At 55.8% G+C, this 21209-nt stretch overlaps 1 protein-coding gene across 2 annotated transcripts in view; it reads right to left on the minus strand.

Annotated features, from left to right (window-relative positions):
• Positions 1 to 21209, minus strand: part of SYNPO2 (synaptopodin 2) — a 135768-nt gene that overhangs the window by 19771 nt on the left and 94788 nt on the right. Inside the window, exons 2-4 of one of the 2 annotated variants that reach the window (XM_036242085.1) lie at positions 13584 to 13735; positions 8872 to 9674; positions 4437 to 6628 (exon numbers count right to left, since the gene is read on the minus strand). In XM_036242085.1, coding sequence (XP_036097978.1) covers positions 4437 to 6628; positions 8872 to 9674; positions 13584 to 13735 — 3147 coding nt within the window. Of the gene's footprint in view, positions 1 to 2977; positions 6629 to 8871; positions 9675 to 13583; positions 13736 to 21209 lie in introns of those variants that run through there. The other variant, XM_036242086.1, reaches the window with a different exon arrangement.

Below are 21209 nucleotides of genomic sequence, written 5' to 3' on the forward strand. Positions count from 1 at the left end.
GACTAAATTTCTCTATGTTCGGTTGCCTTTGAGTGCTGAGTTCTGTGATTTCCAAGTGCCAAATGGTAGGTTAGTGTACACACATACAGGCCATGGACACACTGATTTTTTAAACACTTAACAAGCTGACTGTCCCTGACAGAACTGAGGACAAGGTAGTTCTCCTGGGCCCCCCAGAAGACTGGCTTTCATTGTCCTTGTGCTCCAGAGGATGGCCCATACATTTTTTAAGTTTTTAAAAAATATGTTTTTATTGATTTTTTAGAGAGAGAGGAAGGGAGAGAGAGAGAGAAACATCGACGTGAGAGAGAAACATTGATCGGCTGCCTCCTGCACGCCCCCTGCTGGGGATCGAACCCGCAACCCTGGCCTGTGCCCTGAGTGGGATTGAACTGGGGCCTCTCAGTCCCTGGGACGATGCTCAGTCCACTGAGCCACACCGGCTGGGCTGGCCCATGATTTGGATACCTCAGTTTTAAACAATTAAATCATAAGGGCAGAAACGGAGGCTGGCCTCTGTTGGCAGTTCTGCCCGGTGTCTGGGTCCTGTGGGGGTCACCTCGCTGGCCTCCTGGCCCCCGGCCACCTCTGGTGGGAAGTTTCGAGAACAGGGCCCATGTTTTCCCAGAATACTGGCTGATGACTTCCGCGGCACTGGTGTGACATGAGTCTGTGTCCCCCAGAGTCCGTCATAAGGGGACAGGGGACCAGCCAGGGTCAGTGTCTCTGGGAATACAGTGTGAGGTCCTAGAACTCACACATCTTTCTCATGAACTTTCAACAACTTTTAAAACAAACACAACGACCGGATTCCAAGCGGGAATGAGCTCACAGCCCAGGGCCGCCCTCTGGATGCATAGGAAGCACTGAGCTTATCAGGAAACAGTCGCGTCTTGGTGACTGTCACCCGTACCCCTGCCCGGCCAGGGGTCCCGGGGCTGCCCCGGAAAAGGTGTGCTGGCAGGTGCCTGGGGCCCGAACACAGCGCGGCCCCCAGGGAAGGGCGACTCAGCTGAACGGCCCTGTGTCTCCTGCGCTCAGAGGAGTCGCTGCCCAAATACCAGAGTCCGTGCTCGGACGCCCGGCACCGAAAAGTGACCCTCAAGCTCTTTAACCGAGTACGGAGCCGGGACAGTGGTCCCCCACCTTCGGTGTTGACCCCTGGGTTCCGACATCACGGGTGTAACTTGATGCCCGGCTAGAATCTAGGCTACGGGGGCAGATCCCAGGTCCCAGAGCCCGCCCACTCCTGGACAGGGGTCCGAGCTTCCCAGCCCGAGACAGCCCTGCTTTCTTCACGCAACTGCTGCTCACTCGGATCAGTTTCTCAATGGTTAAAACGAGCTGTTTCTTGTGAGGATGAAATGAGACAGACGTTCTCGTGAGCGATCATGCTACATATATTTTAAAGTGCAAACTTTTACATGGTCTATAGTGACAACCCAGATGTGCGTTAGCAAACACATTCCTAAAAACGTGTGGCTTCTACTCTCGCTGAATCGTCCAAATGTGGTGTGTTTTCTCCTCTCTCAAAGCGAAATGCGCCTCTTCTTGAGAGACGAGGAACAAAGCCGCACCTGTTCTGAGACCACAGTGGCCCCACTCAGAGCCCCGCCCACCGCCCCCCCCTCCCTCCCTCCCGTGAGACTGGCACGTCCAGGCTGTCCCCACGCGCCGGGCCGTCCGGAAGGGAGGTTCCAGAGGGTACGAAGCTCGTAGAGAGAGGGGCACAGGGCCCTGCAGGACCCTGAGCCTGTAGACTGCAGTGGGGCCCCTGGGTGAAGACACAGGCACCCAACACGGAGCAGGCACCCAGCGGGGCGTCGACGCTACCGTGTCGGCTGTGAACACCTGGCCGCGTAGGTGCTCTCCGAGACGGGCGGCTGACACCGGACGAGGGGAGCGGCCGGGCGCAAAGAGAAACAAACATGGCCCCCTGGAGCCCCAAACCAGCCAGCACAGCCCACCCCTGCCGTCCCCACAAAGCCAACAGCACCCAGGCTGCAAAGGGGCCAGGGGGGAGGCTGAGCTCCTGCGTCCTGTCTCCCACCTGCCCCAGGGCATCATCCCCAGTTTTCACCTGCAAGGGGTCCCTGCAGCTGTTTCTGCAGCCAAGTCCAGGGCCCCTTTCCCTCCCTCTGCCCACCCCACGGGCGAGGCTAGACCTCGTCCACAGGCGGGGCTGTGTGACTCGAGCTGACACGGATGCTCCCAGGTCCCAGCGGAAGCTTTGCCTGCGCGCCTGCCATGTGCCTGAGGAACCTTACAGGGACTCATGACAGTCCCCGTCATGTTTGTTCTGTCATTAGTCAGGAACCCCAAAAAGGGCCCTGCTAAGACCACCATCTGTCCAAGGAAGCGGACCTGGACCTGGGAATACGTCCGGGTCGGCACACCGTGGGCTGCGTGCGAGCCGACGCTCTCAGGCCGCCTGCCTGTGTCCCATGGTCCTTCCTGATTCCTGTCCTCCAGAGGCCGTGTGAAGGCTGCAAAGGGGTGCGAACACCTCGCCTCCCGCTTGACCTGAAGGAGCCTTTCTGGTCGTTCTGCCAGGAGAGAAGGCAGGTGCGCAGTGGCCAGCAGGTGTCCTTTGCAGCGGAGGCTGACACCGGCCGTCGTGTTGGAGAAAGGTCAGGCTGCTGCCTGCTTAACCCGGCACTCACCTTCCAGCTGATCCTCCCAAAAGGCACGTGAGAGCCCCGCTACACCCGTGTTTGCACCCCGAGGTAAACGCCATCAAAGGCCATGGCGGATTTTCAGAGAAAAGGCAGAAGGGCCGGCCCGTTGTGCGGTGGCCGGCTGAGCCCTCCTCCCCGCTGGCCTGTGTTAGAGAGACGGGGCTGCCGTTCCCGGGGACACGCACATGCGCACAGGAGGGCAGGCAGGCGCCTGGGAGGCAACACGAGGGAAACATCAGAACAGATACAGGTCAGACGGCTCGCAGAGGGGAGATGAAGGAAACAGTACATTGAAAGGATGAAGAAGAAAGTCATGTTTTAATAGGACAGTGAAAAACAGGGCAGCTGTGGTGTGTGATAGCAGAGAAAGAACAAGATCACAGGTGTTTTCGAGGGAAGGGTACCCCGTCCCCCGAAACTGGCCCGTTGGCACGAGCGGTCTCTACACAGACCCCCCGTGTGCCGTGGACGGTTTTCCCTGGAGCTGTCAGAAAGGCTTTGTGACTCTCTGCATGAAATCACGTTGACTCTTTTCCAACGTTGCTGAGACTCGGACTTAAAATAGACATGAGCGAGGTCTCCGGGTCCCTGTCAGCAGCGTGGCTAACTCGGAAGCCAGCTGGGTGACAGCGTGTGACCCGTCCGAGCGCACAGGTAACCTTGTCTGACTCCTCCGGCCCGTCAGAGAGAAATCAGGAGGTGAAGGTGCGCGGTCAGGACTGTGAGGGGCAGTGAGAAGCAGGGGTCAAAAAGCACAGACACGGGAGCCACGTCCGCGAGGCCGCTGGGAACCGGTGACCATCGCGGGCGCTCACCCTCCGGCCCCCCCAGCCCGTTCCTGCCGCCCCGCGCGCAGTAGGGACGGAACCCTGCTCTCCGACCACGTGGACCTCCGTCCGCGGCCCCCCATCTTCCTACCTTCCTCCACTGCGCTGTACCCCACCGCCGGCCTCAGCCCAGGAAAACCAGCGGTGCTTCCGGCAATGGGAGCTGTGCCCGCCTGGCCCCCCGAGCGACCGGGCGATGGGGTCACTGTCTAAGGGCAGTCACCTTTCCCCCCACCTCGTTGGAAGACGTCTCCTGAAATAAGTCCGTCTGTGTCAGACTTCTGACAAGGAACCGCCTACATCCCAGTGTCCAATAATGATCAATACCCTCTCTCTCACCCCCTCGCTGAACTGAGGACTTGCCCACAAGCCCAGGCGCCTTCTCTGCAGGGTCACCCAGGTGGCTGAGGCGGACAGGCCAGAGCTGATCCCTGTCCTCGGTCAATTTCTTATCCCTTCACACTAGCACTAGAGAGCAAACGCTACTTTAAGAAGAAACCTCAGTGAATGCGTGTTGAATGCTCGCGGCCTCGAGCCCCGTGTCCTGGAGCACCGCTGTCCCCTTGCAGAGGGCTGGGCCCTGACATCTCCGAACACTGCTCCTTGCCTGTCTCCTGGCTAACGCATGAACCCTAAGAATCCTGTTTCCTTAATATCATGACACATGCCTATTCTGGGGTGTCCCGGATTTTTTTTAAGTGCACAAAGAAGATAAATATGGTTGAAGTCCACCCGAGTTAGATTTTTGAGTCAGTGACACCATTAGGCTCCTTGGACCCACACTGGGAGGTGACATCTGAAACTAAGTAAGTGGAGGACTCGCTAAGCATTCTCGGGGACTCAAGGAACACGGCAAACAATTCGCTTCAAGCAACGTGGACACCCGGCGTCTGCCACAAGGTTACCCTTCCGCGGTGGTGGGTTTCCACACCTGCACGGACACGCCACTTCTCTTAGCCGAGAACTTGGGCCTTGGAGCCACAGGATACGACGTGGAGGCCGACGACTCTGGCTTTGGAGAGCTGGGGATGCCCGCGGGCACTGGGGAGGCACTGACGGCGGCCGTGGGCTCTGGGAAGAAGACTGGCTGGGGGCTGTAGGCTGGCACCGAGTACACGGATGAGGCCTGCACGCTGGTGGGTGAGCTGGCGTTCACGGCCCTGGGCGGGAGAGCCTGCTTCGTGATGGGCACCGAGTTGACCTTGGCGGGTGACCTTTGGGGGAGGCCCGCCTTTGCATCTGGAGGTTGGAAAGTGAACAAGGATGCATTTAGCTGATACGGTTGGTGCTTCATGACATCCAAGGCGTTGAGGGGTTTCTTGCCCTTTTTCTTGCTGGTCTTGGAGGCCGGTGGGGCTGATGGCTGGGACTTGAGAGCAGCCAGGGGGTAGGAGGGCGAGTGGATGGGGTTGTAGGCCACGGGAGGTGGTGCTCGGACGTTGGAGGAGTACTTCCAACCCGCCGGGAGCGACGGTGTAGGGGACTGGGCCCGGGCGGCGTGGGCCTGCACGGTGTCGGAATCCACCACGTACTTCTCCATCCTCGACTGCCTTTTGGCGAAGAGCTGGGCCCCTTTCCCCTGCATCCCGGGCAGCTCGCTGGGTGGCCCCGCTGAGCCCACGTGCGCTGCGCTGCCGGCTGGCGCTGGGGCCGCTGGCATGGGGGCCGCTGGCATGGGGGCTGCCCCCTTGGCGGTGTTGGCGGTGTAGTTCACACTGGCCACTGCCGCCTGGGGACCTCTGAAGGGACCGGCCAGGTTGAGGGCACTGGTGGGCCGGGCAGCAGGGTAAGACGGCTGCGCTATTTTGATGGATGATGTAATGCTGCCCTGCGAGGGGGTGACGGTGGGGAAGGCAGGAGGGTGGGCTGGAGCCACGCCAGGCGACCAGACCGGAGACACCGGAGTCGCTGGCTGGGAGGAGGAGGACTTGACTGCAGGTTTGGGGGCTACGGGAGGGGGCGTCTTCTGCTTGGCAGAGGGGCCTTGCATGAAATTACAGGCCTCTGCCCCTAAGCTGAGGTAGTCTTCCTCCGGGCCGGAGTCAGCCCCGGCCCCAGGGCCCGGGCGTTTGCCTTCCGAGTTCTGGAGAAGCGACAGGAGCGCGGGGTTGGGGTTCACTTTGGGCTCCTTGAACGTGAACATGGGCTTGGCGGTGCTCCTGCGCTTGGCCTCCTGCAGGATGCCGGTTCTCTTGGCGGGCACAGCGATCCTCTCGTCCCGGGAGGCGATGCGCTCCGGGCACCAGGGCGCCGGCTGCGGCCAGGGCGGGGGCTGCGCGGGGCTGGCCGGGGGGCTGGTCGCTGCGCGGGCCGGGGCCCCCGGGGGCGGCGTGACCGCGGAGTAGGGCGGCGGCACAGGGAACTCCGTCGTGGGGCTCGTCAGGCTGCGGGGTGGGGAGAAGGCGGCTGTCGGCTGGGCCCCGGACCCCGGGAAGGGTCGCGCCGTCCTGTTCATGGGGGCCATCCTGGGGGCCTCTGCTGTGCCGGGCGCAGCCCCGAAGCCATTGTGCTGGGGCGCGTGTCCAGGGCCGTGGCTCACCTCGATGTAGCTCCTGCTCACGGAGCTCTGGCTGGTCACCGTGGCCTCCTCCGCCTGTCGGTAGGAAGTCACTGTCCTCAAGCTGTCCCCGTGCGCGCCGGCCCCCTCCTCCTTCTGCGCAGCGATCTGGTCCATCCTCTCCCTCCTCCTTGCGAACATGAGGGCCCCCTTGCCCGAGGTGTCAGGCAGCATCTCCATCTTGTCCCCTGGGGTCAGTTTCTTCTCAATGTCCCCGAGCCCGGAATCCCAGTCGAAGGTCACGACTTGGGCGCTGTCGTCTGTGTCGGACAGCAGCTCCTCGTCCACGTCCGACTCGCTGGCGCCCAGCAGTGCCGCCTCGCAGGAGCTGTCCCAGTCGCCGTCCTCCGGGTCCCCCGGCTCCTCCTGGTCCTCCTGCCGCCGGAGCTCCCCGGTCCCGTAACTGACCAGCGTGAACTTCTTGGCGCGCCGCCGCCGCTTCTTAAACATCAGCACCCCCCTGGAGTGGGGGCTGGGGGCGGCCGTCAGCAGCAGCGCGATGCTTCTGCATTTGGACTTGGCTTCCTTCACCTGCTTGTCCGACAGGCTCTCGCTCCTCCGCAGCCCTGGGGAAGGACAGAGTCACACTGAGCCAGGAGGGGGAGGCAGCCCCCCCATCCCGCAACGCCCACATCTGCCCGGAGCAGACGCAAGGACCCGTGCCGCCCCCGCGACTCCGTGCTGGGGCCACCCCACCCCCCTGCGCCCCATCTTCACAATCTGCACCCCTACTAGGACATGGGTAACTCAGGCATCGCGCCACCTGCTCACGGAAACACACTCCTGTGTGCTGATGACTGGGCGGATCCTCCCGCCTCAGCGGTCGAGGTGGGGAGTAAATCCCAGCTAACGGATGCGATCAGAACTAAAAAGAGCGCTTAAGAACAGTGTTTTCTGAAAAAGCAAGCTAAGACATACCTTGTATTTCCGGATTTAAAACTAAAATGTCAATATAAAACTGTTCCCAAGCCTTTTTAAAAAGCAGGGGTGGGGGCGAGGGGGGCAAAAATGTTGTTGAGCTTCACGTTTTAATGTAATGACCTGAACTATTCAAGTTTTCTTCCCCCCCCTCCTTTGACTTCCCTCCGAAGTCTTTCCACTCATGGAGACTGAATCAGTATACATTCGGAAACCAAGGGGATACTTGGAAGTACTGAATCATGAGTCACAATAATGCAAACAGTCGATGGTTGCGATACTTTAGCTACAAAGTTATCTAGATAAATTTGTTTGCAATGTGTTGCTATTTTAGAAATATAATATTACTTCAGTTGCAGCAAGAATCAGTGTAAATCTTGGGGAAATGTCAAAGTTACAGGACAGTGATCCTTTTAACTGTGGGTAAGAAATTAATTTCTTAAATAACAATACAGAAATTAAATAATGTAAAATGAGAGCTTGACAGTTTTAAAATAAAATTTAAAAATGTCATCATTGTTATAAAAAAAAGAAATTGGTGTCAAATTAATGTATAGCATCAATTAGTTATAATTATGTCTCCAAGGATCATGATCCAGAAATGAGTTTTAAACTCCTCAACACAGTTGAGTATTTTATGATTGAAAATCAGCTCTTTTTGTACTAAGAGAAAAAAAAAATCAGACTTAATGGTTAATTCAAAAAAGAAACAGACACAGAGTAAGTAGTTTTCTAGCAAAGTTACGGATACTCACTGGAAGCACAGGTCTAGTTGGAGAAAGCAAAGCAGCGAACAGTCTCCGAAACGCACCCTGTGTTATACAACTTACGGTTCAACTGACAGTCGCAGTTGCACACTTGTCGCGGACACCGCTGCCAACATGTGAAGTGTGGGAAGCCGCCTGAGCACGCGTGTTTCAGATCTATAAATGTGAGGACGCCCACGAAGCGTCAAGTATCTGGGGTGATTGACAGCACTTGCCAAGGAAGCTACAGAGGGCTGTGCTAAAAATAGGCTTCCAGAGGAATGACCGCAGGTTAGAGGACCGAGTCTCACTGCTCTGAATAACCAAGTTCCTTGCTGTCATGTATCACTCAGACATCCGAGTGCCTTTCCCCTCCTCGGGTGACAGTCCAAAATGTGTGCAAAAAAGGGAAGAAAATGTCCAAAGCCCTAAAACCTCCCTGCTAGGCTCGCCCTGGTTCTTCTTTCTCCGATCGCTCCCCTGGGTGAAACAGAACGCTGGGAACAGCCTTCAGTTGAAACAGACTGGCCGTGTGGGGACATTTCAGGGCCTCCACGTGGCCCTGGACACGGACCCGGTGTCCAGAGGGAGATGACAAGCCCTGCAGTCTGGGGAAGACTTGCAAAATGGGGCGGATCGTGTAACTGCCCAGGTCCCACATGTCCTTGTCTGTCAACTCGCTCCTGCAGGAATCATCGGGCCGCGCAGTGATGTGTCTCAAAAGGGGAACCTGCTTTCCCTAGGCGCCCCGAGCCTCGGACTCGACCGTTTCTGACATTTAAACCCAGAGCCCACATCCCTCCACACACGTGCTGTCTTGACATGAGCTATGACAACTCTGAGACAGATCAAAAGAGCACCGTTAACAGTATCGTCGTCTCTGGCAGTTCCTGTGCCTTTGGGGGTAAAAGAAAGTGCATTGAAAACACTGACCTCTGCCACAAAGTTCAAACTTCCTGCTTCCAATTCCGAAACGAGCATTGTACCCAATTTCATTTTCTTACTTTGTGCATCTAATCTTTTTTTTTTTTGAAGCCAATGAGAGACAGAAGAAAAAAATACTCTTTAAAAGAAAGCCGTCCCCGCAGGCCGAGCCTCAGGGGAATGCCCGCAGCCCCCCGCCCCCGCGGCCCCGCAGGACTCACGTGCGTGGCGCGCTCTGTGCTTGTGAGGTCTGCTGTGGTCCCTTGTGCAGCGCGGATCGTCCCCCTGCTCGGTGCCTTCTGATGAGACGGCAAAGGCTACCAGAGAAGGAGGTGCTTCTGAACGCCCTCCTTCCACCAGGGAGTCCACACGCCCCGCCTGCAGCCTGCACCCGCCCTGCGGCTTGTCAGAGCAGCCCAGGATCACTTCCACGAGGGGCAGCCCCGCGTCCCCGGCTCCTTGCCCCTGGGTCACTCTCAGCTCTCGGCCGCTGCAGATCTGGATGATCTTGCTAGACCTCAGAGAAGGGTCCCCTTTCTCACTGCCGGGGACTGAATTTACGTGCACAGTCCCGCTGCGGTGTGAGGGAGGATCCGGGTCAGGACGCTTAGGTTCTTCCGCTCCCAGGAGAGCCACCACGGGGGCACCAGCGCTGGGGTGTGCGTCCTGCGACAGGGACAGCTGTAGCTCGACCACAGGGCCTGGCCAGCCTGTGTCTGCCTTGTCCCGGGAGGCAGCCCCCTCTGCCGAGCGTGCTCTCGGGGTGTCCGGTGTGGGGGGGGCCTCAGGGCAGCTCAGGCATGTTTCTTCCTTTTTGCTGCTGGAAGAAGTGGGGCTGCCGTCTCGGCCCTCGGCGAGGGGGGCTACGCGCTGGGTGAGGGCCAGGCAGGGCTCCCCGTCCCGGCTCCGTGTGGCGGCGCGGATCTGCAGGGTGGTGCTGCTCACGCACCCCTCGGTGGGGAGACGCTCGTGGGTTTTGTTTTCAGTTTCAGAGACCGAAGTCTCACTGATGCCACGGGACGGTCTGCACACAGAAAACCATCAGAGGGTTAAGTCAGAGGGCCCACACCTGCCAAAGCACCCCGCACGCCCACGACGTCTAGCACACGTCCCCGTGTCGCCTCCTGAAAGCCAGCTGCGGCACATGTGGAAACTGAAACTGGCAACACACTGACCCGATGACTTAAACATTTTTCAAATACTTCTTTGCTTTTATAGTCAAGCAGCACGGCTGACGAGAGATTCTAAAACCCAAAGCCATCCTAAACGTAACTTCTATTTTTTTTTTTTAAAGGGACAGGTGAATGCTACATGGATGCTCTTCCGCGAAAACGACTCGGCTGTTCTCAAAACACTGTGTTTGTCATCGTGGGAGAAAGCGTGTCTGGGTCTCACTGACCAAGGTTAGGTCTGGGCACTGTGGAGCCGCAAAGGCACCCAGAGATCAGAGCCATATTCTCGGACAGGTCCCGCAGGGAACCCTTCCGGGGGCTCCCTTCCCCGGACGGAAGGAAACCAGGCTGAGCTCCCGGGGCGGCACTTTGTAACCCGTAGACCCCAGCCCAGCGCTCTGGGTAGAGAGAACGCCTTCCGTGCGGCAAAGGGACACGGAGTCATGGAGCATTTATATTCTGAGACATCTCCCCGGCCCCACGTGAGCCTGTCTCTGGGAGCAATTTCCTTTTAGGACCTCTGGAGTCAAGCCGGTCCCGTCTCTCCACGGAGGAGCCCAGGTCTTCTTCGATTCTGACCCTCAAATCTGGGTGCACCCAAAGCAGTGTCGACGTAAGGGTTAAACAGCGTCTAGCTCCGACTCTCATCTTACACGCTGACGGCTGTGGGCAGAGACGTGTCGTCCACGGAACAGCTGTGGGAGACGCCTTCCTTTCTGGCACTTGTAAGGGGGTTTTGTTGTTTTTTTAAGAAGCAGCTGTGTCCTCTGCCCCCCTTCCTCCCTCAAAATGCACCCTGACTAATGCAGGATCATTAGCCGAAGGAGGCAAGCCCCCTTCTTGTCCACGCAGGGGAATCTACCTTAGAATTTTTGTGGCCGTACCATGTCATACTATTATAATGACTCCTACCTTTGAGTCTGACTACATTTAGCAAAACGAAACAATAAAAACCATGCACGAAATGCCGCCTTCTCTAAGCGTGTACGTCATCTACGAAGCTTCCCGGTAATACACAACAACTGTGATAGTATTTTAAAATCACGCGGACAGGTAATTAGGTCTTTCCTGGGCAGGAGATGATGAGGACCTCGGGTGCCACTGCGTTTGAGGGCGCAGAGGGCAGAGAGGTTCTGCAGCAAGGCCCCGGGGGGACTGGGTGCCGTCACTTGGCATCGTGTCGGCGGTCACTCAGGAAGCAGGGTGAGGGTGTGAACTCACCCCGGCCTCGGAGGCGGTCAGCGTGAACTCTTACCGGTGGCCGGAGTAGGAGGGATGCGCGTGAACACAATCATCCACGCACCAGAGGTTGGAGCTGTACGCCCGAAAGCGCTCACTTCCAGTCCGCCTCGTGGGTGCACCGTCCCACAGTTCCTGGGCCAGGCAGGGAAGCCGAACCTGACACCCCAAAACGCACCTCTCCGGCAGGAGGGTGGCTTTATTTTTAAGAAACAAAAGACTCAGGAAGAACCTGTGACCTCCCCCCCCCCCACTGCCTGGAAGAACGGAGACCCAGTGCCTGTTCCGGAATTGAGCCGTCACCCGATGTCCACAGGGAACACGGGCAGGTGTGGGGGAGCTGAAGGAGCCCAGGGGTCAGACTCCTCTGTCCCATTGTCTCCTGCGGCCCGGCCAACATTTGTTTACCAAACACTTCCTCCTTCCTCCCCTCTGAAGGCCCCAGCACCACCCTACCTCAGCTGAAGATGCCACTCCAGCCCAGCGCGCCCGGGGCCTTGGTCGTAATGAACCCCTGTCCATACAAACATAATTACATTTGGTGATTCTCTCCTGCTGATCAGTCTCGTGTCAATTTAATTCTGAGACCAGCCAGAAGAACCCAGAAGGGCAGAGTAAAATTTCCTTCTCCCCAATACATAATTATCCAATTAAGAAAAATCTTATTTTAATACAATTTAAGATAATAGAGGCTTGATGGTGAAGACGTATTTTAAGAGAACCTGACCCAGCTACCTCCGGGCCACGGTCCAGGGAAGGGAGCCAGCTGCCCTCGAGTGACAGAGGACATTCATGTGAGTGGGAGAACAATTTACATCCAGGAGATGTGTTCAGGGGCCATGGTGGTGCCGGTGCCGGTACCGGTGCCGACACAAGGACTGCCTTTCGGGGCGCATTCATGTGAGGTCTGTTTCCAACATCACCGATTATTTATTCAGTCACGTCAAAGTACTTAAGAGAGAACAATGATCACGATTCCATTTGCTAAAAGTAGCAGAGAATAATACAGTTGTTTCTGACAGTAAATATGTAGCCAAGACTCAGCTTTAAACCACCCAGGGTTTTCCCCGCTGGTCTAAACAGGACCTAGTAGGGAATGTCCCAGGCCACGTGTTCCAAAGAAACCGGCCTCATGAACTCAGTACAGGCACTAAAAAAGGAAACAGACTGAGCCGGCATTTCCCCCGCGTGGGGTGTGGTTAAACCGCCACGAAGATGGAAGTATTCTCGGAGCTCGGATGTATGCAGGGTCGTGGCTCACACGGTGACCACACGCGACCTCCCTGCTGGGCTCCTTTCTAAAGCACATGGCCACTTTACAAATAACTAGGCCCCGCAGGGCTTGCCCACGGGCTTGATGAGTGGCTCCGCACGTGGGAGGGGTCAGAATAATGCGAGAGTTCTTGTATTTGCACCAGGTTTGGGCCGTAGCGAGTCCGTGTCGGTGGAGAAATGGAGTCATACTGAAGGACCATCAGAGGGATGATGCTGTGTCAGGTCTCTGAAGAGGTTTCCCCACACCCCCAGGAAGCCTTCCTCTGTGGAGTCATTAACATGCCACGTCGGGGTCTCACTGCAAAGCCGCGTGGGCTGGGCTGCTTTCGCACACCACGGAAATGTAGATGCTACAGGTTTTGTTCTTACCTGTGCTAGCCTTGCCTCATTATTTCCCTCTGTGTTTATGTTCAACGTTGCTTCTGCGTTTTTAAGGAATCAGTGGGGAGGGTGGATTTGGGGAGATCGAATTAACAAGTGATGTCCGGCCGGGGTGGCTCAGTGGTTGAGTGTGGACCCCTGCACCAAGAGGTCGCCAGTTCGATTCCCGGTCAGGGCACATGCCCAGGTTGTGGGCCTGATCCCCAGTGGGGGGCGTGCAGGAGGCGGCCAGTCGATGTTCTCTCTCATCGATGTTTCTGTCTCTCCCTCTCCCTTCCTCTCTCTCTAAAAAACAAATCAATAAAGGAAAAAAAATTAACAAGTGATTTGCATTGGTAGTTCAAAACCTTTATTCTAACCACCCAAATATTGGTTTCGCTGGAGGGTCTGGCAAGCAGGGGTCTGGCTACTTTTAAGGTTTTTCGTTACTGTTCTCCTTGTCCTGGGCATGTTTGTTCTTTAAGAAAATGTAGTGTACAGTGTCATGGTTTGGTATTTAAATGTTTCTCATTCATCTGGGAATCTGGGAATTATAAGTTAGTGATCCTGGCCAACCACAAAACCTTAACCTGGAGGGATTCAATTCTGTTCAACATACCGAGCTATCTAAGGCATTAGTTTTAATTAGCTGAGATTTTCAGCAAAGCTCCTGAAACAAAGATTTTCAAAGTAATTTTCAATCAACCAGAAAATTCAGCGGATTAAAATCAGCACTTTTCAAACACAGTGGTTTCTCTGTTTAGCTCTCCTGCCCTCCCACAGGGCACCTGGATTCCCCATCAATGACGAGCCGTGTGTGTAACAAGAGTCATAGCCGCTCCCATCCAGCTGCAAGGGCACACCGATATTCCAGCCCCCGTTCTTACCGCCTGATGAGCATGTGAAGAGAGTCCGAGATGCTTTCCATGAGCTTGATGACCTGCGGGTAGGTGAGGTCCGCACACGGGTTGCCGTTGATGGAGACCACTTCATCCCCTTCACAGAGCCCGGACCCGGACGCTTTGCTCTGGCTCCGGATCTGAGAGGATCAAAGAAGGAGCAGCAGTAAGAATCGTGCCCCTTGTAAAGACCACGCCACCGTCTCCGAGGAACGTGTACGGGGCAGGTACGTGGACTGTGAGTCGTACAGTCAGCCCAGACTTCATGTTTACCTGTTAACCCGTAAGACCATCTTACACATGCCCCGCCCCACACACACGTGGCAGGTACCGTGATGTCCACTTTAACTCCTGTGACTGTCAACAAACACAAGAGGAGAGGACATCAATACTAGAGAAACGAGAATGCAAGAGACAGGTAGGGAAGAACGGAAGACGTTTTTAGATCCAGTCCACGTGGAAAAGAATCACGCCACGTGGTGAAGTCCGACTCCCACCAGTGACCTCGCCCATTCACGTGCATTTGACGAGCCTGTCGCACTGCGAAGGGGGCGGACGTCGGAGGGAGATGCCGGCGGCGGTCTGTTTCAGGAGACGGAGGTGCAGGTAAACACACTCAATTATGTTCAACATGCCCAGCGTGGCGGGAAATCGGACAGCCAGGGTACTGAGAAGGATGTCCGAGGAAGAAGTCCTTTTGAAACCAAGTATTCAAGACTTAGCACTAGGCAAACTTCGGCCAAAAAAAAAGATAGAGAAAAGATTGTGCACGAAACAAGAACAGCAGCCGCGTCATCTAGGCCAGAAGGATGCGGAACAGCCGGAGCAAAGACCGAGGCGAGGACGGTCACCCCCGGAGAAGAGAAACGCAGGGACACCAGCCTGCGAGGGCTCCCACGGACTCTCCGTGAGGGGGGCCTGGCGGTGAGGTCCCTAGGATCACGGAGTGTTGGCTGGTCACTGTCCCTCTGCCTACAGCCCATCTCCACCCTCCAGTGTGGCTTCGTGGCCGGGTGCCCTTCACATTGGCCCCGGCTGGGTCTGGTCAGCGGGACCGCCACGTAGAGATGGGAGAACGAGGCAACCGGTGCCAGGCAGGAGTTCCCCCAATTTCAAGAACACTTGGGGGTGCTATTCTGGGTATTTTCCACCGAGGTGACCCCCCTCTGACGATTCAAGTCACGATTCTGAGTCCAGAGCGGCCCCACCGGGGCGCAGACTTCCCGAAGGACGCCCTGGAGGCCGGCGGTTCTCACTGGGCAGGAAATAGTCTCCGGGTGCCCGTCACAGCCCCCCACGGACCCCTGCTGCGGTCTGCAAGGGTACTGTGTTCACCGATAAGGATCTAAAGTTCATATCTCCACGGGCATTTGCATTTGGAAGGATACTCTTGAAAGCAAAAGAAAACCTTTAACTTCTAGAGCAGTAACGCTGCTGAAATCCAAAGTCATTCAGTTTTGTTCTGGGAGGCTCCTCCTTTTTTTTTTTAATATGTTTTTATTGATTATTATTTTTTTTTGAGAGAGAGAGGAAGAGAGAGAGAAACATCGATGTGAGGGAGATACATTGATCTCGACTGCCTCCTGCATGCCCCCCATTGGGGATCGGGCCCACAACCTGAGCATGTGCCCTGATCGGGAACCGAACCTGCGACCTATCGGTGCAGGGTTGATGCTCAGCCACTGAGCCACCCCGGCCGGGCAGGCTCCGTCCTTCTATCGCATATTCAGATCTGTGGAAGGTCTTCTTCTTTTCCGACAAATCAACCTCATTCCTTTTATTTTGGAAGAATATACTAATTTACTGCAAAAATTAAATGAACTTCCTATTTCAAAGGTGATAAAGAAGCAACGAGCGCCAAGAGAGAGGATTGGCCCAATTTCGGGGAAAAAGGCCTATTTCACAGCCACATATACTTGTTCCCTTCTGTCCAGCCTGAGGGACGGACATACAGACTCCGAGAGAGCTCCCAATACGTCGAGGAGGAAAAATGCCCAACAACGAACTCTTCAGTTAGGTTAGAGTTTTGGGGGGCACGTCTTCCATTTCAATGTGTGTTTAACTATTCTTAAAGGACTGGACAATACTCAATATTGTGACCCAGTGTGTTACAATTTCAAAGTCGAGTGTCTTTTGCAGACTGTGATTCAGTACGACACATCTGTGGGAACAGGCTGTGTGACTCCTGTCGTCTGGGGCACCCTCAGGGACCCCCCACCCCGCACACACTGCCGAGTCTCTCCCCACACAAGGCCGTATCCCCGCAGGGCCTCAGCGGAACCGCCACGTGGCTGAGCGGGACGGGGTATGTGAAATTTACCAACACTACGCTCCATGGCTTACAGCTCCGGGCCCCCCGGGAAAGGCTCCCTTTAGCGCAACCAAGGACAAATGGCACGTTAAGGCTCCTCTGCAAAATTGAGCATTATTTCCACGTTATTTCCACGTCATTGAATGAATCTGAGAGTGTGTCAGCTACGCTCAGTTTTATGAATAAATAATTCCCTGGCAAAATGAAGAAGTCCCTTCTCTTTCACTGTCGCTTCATGCCCACATCTCTCAGAGCCAGCTGGGCGGGGGGACCGGTCTGCGTGCCCCCAGAAGCCTGGGGTGGGGCCGGTTGGGGTGGGTCTCCCCCACGTCCACAGTGTCCGCTTCCTGGTGGGGACACTGCCCTCGTCTCATGTGCGAGTTGTTGACAAGTCCTCTTGGAAGGTGTCAGTGGTAGAACCAAGACCTTCTCCTGAAATACCATGATGACGTCTATGAACAGACACGAGGAGGAGAAAACAGGTACGCATCTGGCCTATTGCAGGCTGGGAGGGCTCGTGGTGACCCTTGACTGCAGCCTGGGGACCCGGGGATGATGAAGGAGGGGTGAGGGACGACCGCAGAGCACAGGCTGCGGTCGGGGACGAAGATTCCGGTGGACCTTGGGGAGCAGTCTGTGAGCCACGCGCTCTTCTGGAAGCCCCAGCCCCCCACGTCTGCAAGGCAGGCCTTGGGCAAAACTCGCCCTGCACCTGAGACAGGATTTAATCAGCATCCCTTTGGCACAGCTGGCCCTTAGCCCGAAGCCCTGGGAAGGTCTGTGCTCCTCAGCTGACCGACAAAGGGTCACCAAGGTCACCAGGAGGCGCAGCAGGGCGATGACCACACAGCTCGTTATAGAAACGGTAAACACCCCTTTGACAGGCTCGCCCCCAGACCCTGAGGGGGTGAGGGGTCCCCCCACTGAAGCTGGGTCTACAGCAGTTGGGGACTCATGCTCACAGGGGTGCAACGCGTTGGGAAATCAACGGCAGAGAGCAGGGGACAGTTTCGGGGTGACGAGAACCAGCACGCAAGGGGCTAAAAGCAAGAACGACCCGGAAGCGCTACGCATCCGGGAGCTGAGTGCGGAGATCCAAACAGGACACGGAGACGGAAGAGTCGCGGGAATAAAGAATGAGGGGACGTAAACAAGAAATCTAACTGGTAACTGAGCCGGGTCAGAACAGAGGACGGAGGCAGAGCCGACAGGTTGCTCAGCTTCCGTTCCAAGCTCCATCCAGGTGCCGGGGTGTCGCCGTGGCGAGGAGACAGAGTGCGTGTCCCCGACGCCCCTTCTGGGGGCCCCGGTGAGGCCCAGCGTAGCAGGTGTGGCTCCGAGACCTCCGTTTGGCACTGAGTGACGCTCGGAGAGGCTGGGCACCCAGAGGCTCGGTGTTGCTGGTGCAGACCTGGGAGACAGTTCACTCTGGACACGGAAGGGTCACTGGCAGGGTCTCAATCCCAGGTCAAGGCTAAGGTGTGAAACCTGAGCCCGGCGCTGGCCCAGAGCTCCCCGACCGTGGCAGATGGTGCCAGTCCCTTGGGTAGCCTGTGGCCAGTGCCTTTGAAGCCATTCCCGGAGGCTCTGCCCGAGCTGCCTTGCAGACCTCTGCCCAGTCCTTCCCGACCCGGAGGACTCGAGGTCTCTGTCCCGCAGCGCGCCCAGCCTGGTCCGCACAGCAGAGCCACCAGCACACACGGAGGGAAGGGGGAGGCGACCATGTCTTTGGTCCAGAACAGAAGAGAAATGTGCGGGCGATGGGACGGGCAACGTGGGAACTGCCCCCAGGCAGAGGGGACGAGGTCACCATCTCCAGGGAGAAGGAGGGGCCAAGGGAGAGGACCCTGGAGGATGAGGAAGGATGTCCAGGGTCCAAGGATGTCCAGGGATGATAGCAAACAAACCAGGCAACCAGAGGAGAAGAATCAACACTCAGCGAGGAACCCGCCGGGGGTGACGTGAGGGGGACGCGAGGGCCCTGTCACAGGCTCAGCTGTTCAGGAGAGCAGCTGATTCCAGGGAGCGAGGTGTTTCTCCCCAGAAGCACTGGTAAGTGCAGGGAGGACTGAACAAGAGTGTGATCACACAATCGTGTGCCCGGACGGTGCAAACCACCCTCCAGTGGGATGTTCCAGCCGGGAGACCGTGCCCACGGAGGCAGCCTCCGACCTCTCGGGTGTTCTGCCCTCAGACCTCAGTCCCAGCTCCGTAGGCTGCTGGCGGTGTTTCAGGCTGGAGACGGGACAGTCCAGCCCTGGGCGGACGGTGACGGATCGCAGACCCCGGGCAGAACGCTTCCTTCTGAGGGACTGTCTGGAGCCTTGGGACCTCGTCTCCATAAAAGTAGAAAGCATCCCTGGCAGCAGCCTCGGACAGATTCCCAGCGGCCTCGGCAGGAGCGGGCCCTTGGCGGCGCACCCTCGGGAATGTGCGAGCCGCCGGGTCCCGCAGGCAGGAGCCGAGCCGCTGTCCCTGCCGTGACCTGCTCCAGGCAGCGTCGTGATGCCGAGCAGCCAGTACAGATATGGAATGGTATTCTCCCGCCTGCCTCCCGGAATGTGGACGGCCAGCTCCTTCTGCGGAACGCGGAGGGGCCCCGCGGGGCGTGGACGGCCCGCGCTGTCGGCCGGACGCTGACGGATCGCAGGAGGCTCCAGAACACAAAACATACCTTTAAAAGAAATTAAAAACACATGTGGAAGCCGAAGGAGGAGACAAGTAGTCGGTGTGATCAGGGTTACTCAGAAGAGAGAGAAGAATGCGAGCCCTCTCTTGGGGTCTCCCCAGCCTCTGTGCGTGTTTGTGACGACACACACGACCTCCTCGATCGGGCCCAGCGGTCTTCCGCGTGGTCAGAACACAGTAGAGACGAAGTTCGGCGTGACTTTGTACATCGCTGTAGGTGTCCGGGGCCCTTCCTCAAGCCGGTTGCTCAACTTGATATAGTTCTGGTAAGCGTTCGCCCTCGGTTTACCGGCGGTCAGCAGTGGAGAGAGAGACATGCTCACCGTATAAAGGAAGGTGCCATAGGTGATGCACCAAAGCAAGGGGGCAGGTGGGGAGAACCAACATTTCAAAACACATGAACATCTTTTTATTATTATTATTATTTTTTTAATCCTCACCCGAGGACATTTTTTGCATTCCTCTTCAGACAGAGCGGGAGGCAGAGAGGGAGGAAGAGAGAGAGAGAAATACTGATGTGAGAGAGACACATCTAGTGGTCGCCACCCACCGACCCCAACCGAGGCCGGGGACAGATTGCGACCGAGGTACATGCCCTTAGTGGGAACCAAACCTGGGACTCTGGTCCGCGGGCCGACGTTCTCACCACTGAGGCAAATGGGCCAGGGCATGAACATCTTAAATAAATAAAAAAGGACTCAAAATACTGGGGTCAATTAACGAAAGTGTAAAACACATGGGCTCAAAGAGACTTCAAGCCTCTGTTAGATTCAAGGGTAAGGATGGGCGTTGATAACGATGAGCCCGTCATTCAAAATGTTTCTATCATCTTCGGCTGGCTGATCAGACACTGAAAAGTAGGCGCTTTGTTTTAGAAGCAGCACCGTCCCGGTGGGAGTTCTGCCCCGTGTTACAGACGGGGGACGGAGAGTTCGTCATCCGGGGTCCTGGGTCCTTGGCCTGCGTCGGTGTTTTACTGAAACGGCTCGGCTTCAGACCCCGACTCTGCCTCTCGTGTCCAGAGATGTGAGCCCGGACGCTCTGCCCCTACGGCTCTGGCCTCCCAAGTTTTACTCCATCTCACTACACAAGGCGGAGCGGTTCCCTCTGCCTGGCTGCTCAGCCATAAAACTGCAACAACGGAGACACATCAAGTGTAAAATGTCCTCCAAATGACAAGAGCACAGACTTTTTAACAAATGTGTCAGTTCTATTCTTTTGCTCTGGCCTTGAAGTTTATTAGCAAACAGGAGATTGTATCTTAATTCTGCACGAACTCCTGTGACAAGGCATTTAACTTGTCAGGAGCCATTCTCCAGGAGAACGAAGGGAGCTCTGATTCCTAAATCTATACGTTATTAAAACGTGACACACACACAAGCACACACACATGCATACACACATACATATTCACACATACACATATGCACACATACATATATACACATACATATACACACATACACACACATATACACATATACATATTCACACACATAAACATACACACACACACATATACACATATACATATATTCACATACATATATATATATATATATATATATATATATAATACATCACAGTGTTTCCACTTTGGAAAGTTACATAAAATTTCTGTTGAGCCCTGGCGGGTTTGGCTCAGGGGTTAGAGCATCAGCCCACAGACGGAAGGATTGTGGGTTTGATTCCCATCGAGGGCATGTACCTGAGCTGCAGATTCGATCCCTGGCCGTCGGAGTTGTCCAGGAGGCAACCTGTCGATGTGTCTCTCTCACATCGATGTCTCCCTCCCTCCTTCCCTCCCTCCCTCCCTCTCACTCTGTCTACAGATCAATGGGAAAATGTCTTCAGGTGAGGATGAACAAAAATAAATAAATAAATAAATACAATTTTGGTTGAGGTTTTAATCAAAGAAGCGTGGACAGTACAAATGTAAAAATGTTCTGCATCATCTTAATGCCTTCAGGAGGGAACCGGTGAGAGCCGGTCTCCACGCGACGGGGACAGTGCCACCCCCGCGGCACGTGGATGTGGTGGCACAGAGGAGCTGCGCAGGCCGGGGGAAGTTAAGGAAGGATTGTCCCTTTCAGGCAAGGACTGGTTTAGGTGGTCACCTCCAAAGCTCTGTTGACCAGTGTCCGTGTCATTAAGGCCAGCATCAGCGATCGAGTGTGCGACCCCAAGCGGCACCTTCGAGCGCGGTGGTCATGGAACCGGTCTGCACGTAAATCTGGACTGAGGACTTCGAAGGCACTTTGTTCTTGTGGGGCCCTCGACTGGTATTCACCATGTTAGAAATAATAATGACGCACTTGACCATCAGGAGACGAATGGATAAAAAAGCTGTGGTACATGTACACAATGGAGTACTATGCAGCTGTAAGAAAGGAAGATCTCTTATCCTTTGAGACGACATGGAGGGACCTGGAAAGTATCATCCTAAGTGAAACAAGCCAAACACAGAAAGAGAAGTTTCATATAATCTCACTTATTTGTGGAATATAATGAACATAACAGTCTGAGGAACGGGGTAGTCCCAGAGATGTGGAAGTGGGGTACAGACTGACAATCCCCAGAAGAGGGGGTGGTGGGGGAGAGATAAACCACAGAAC

Source organism: Molossus molossus, unplaced genomic scaffold, assembly GCF_014108415.1.
Source record: "Molossus molossus isolate mMolMol1 unplaced genomic scaffold, mMolMol1.p scaffold_m16_p_4, whole genome shotgun sequence".
NCBI classification, from domain to species: Eukaryota; Metazoa; Chordata; class Mammalia; order Chiroptera; family Molossidae; genus Molossus; species Molossus molossus.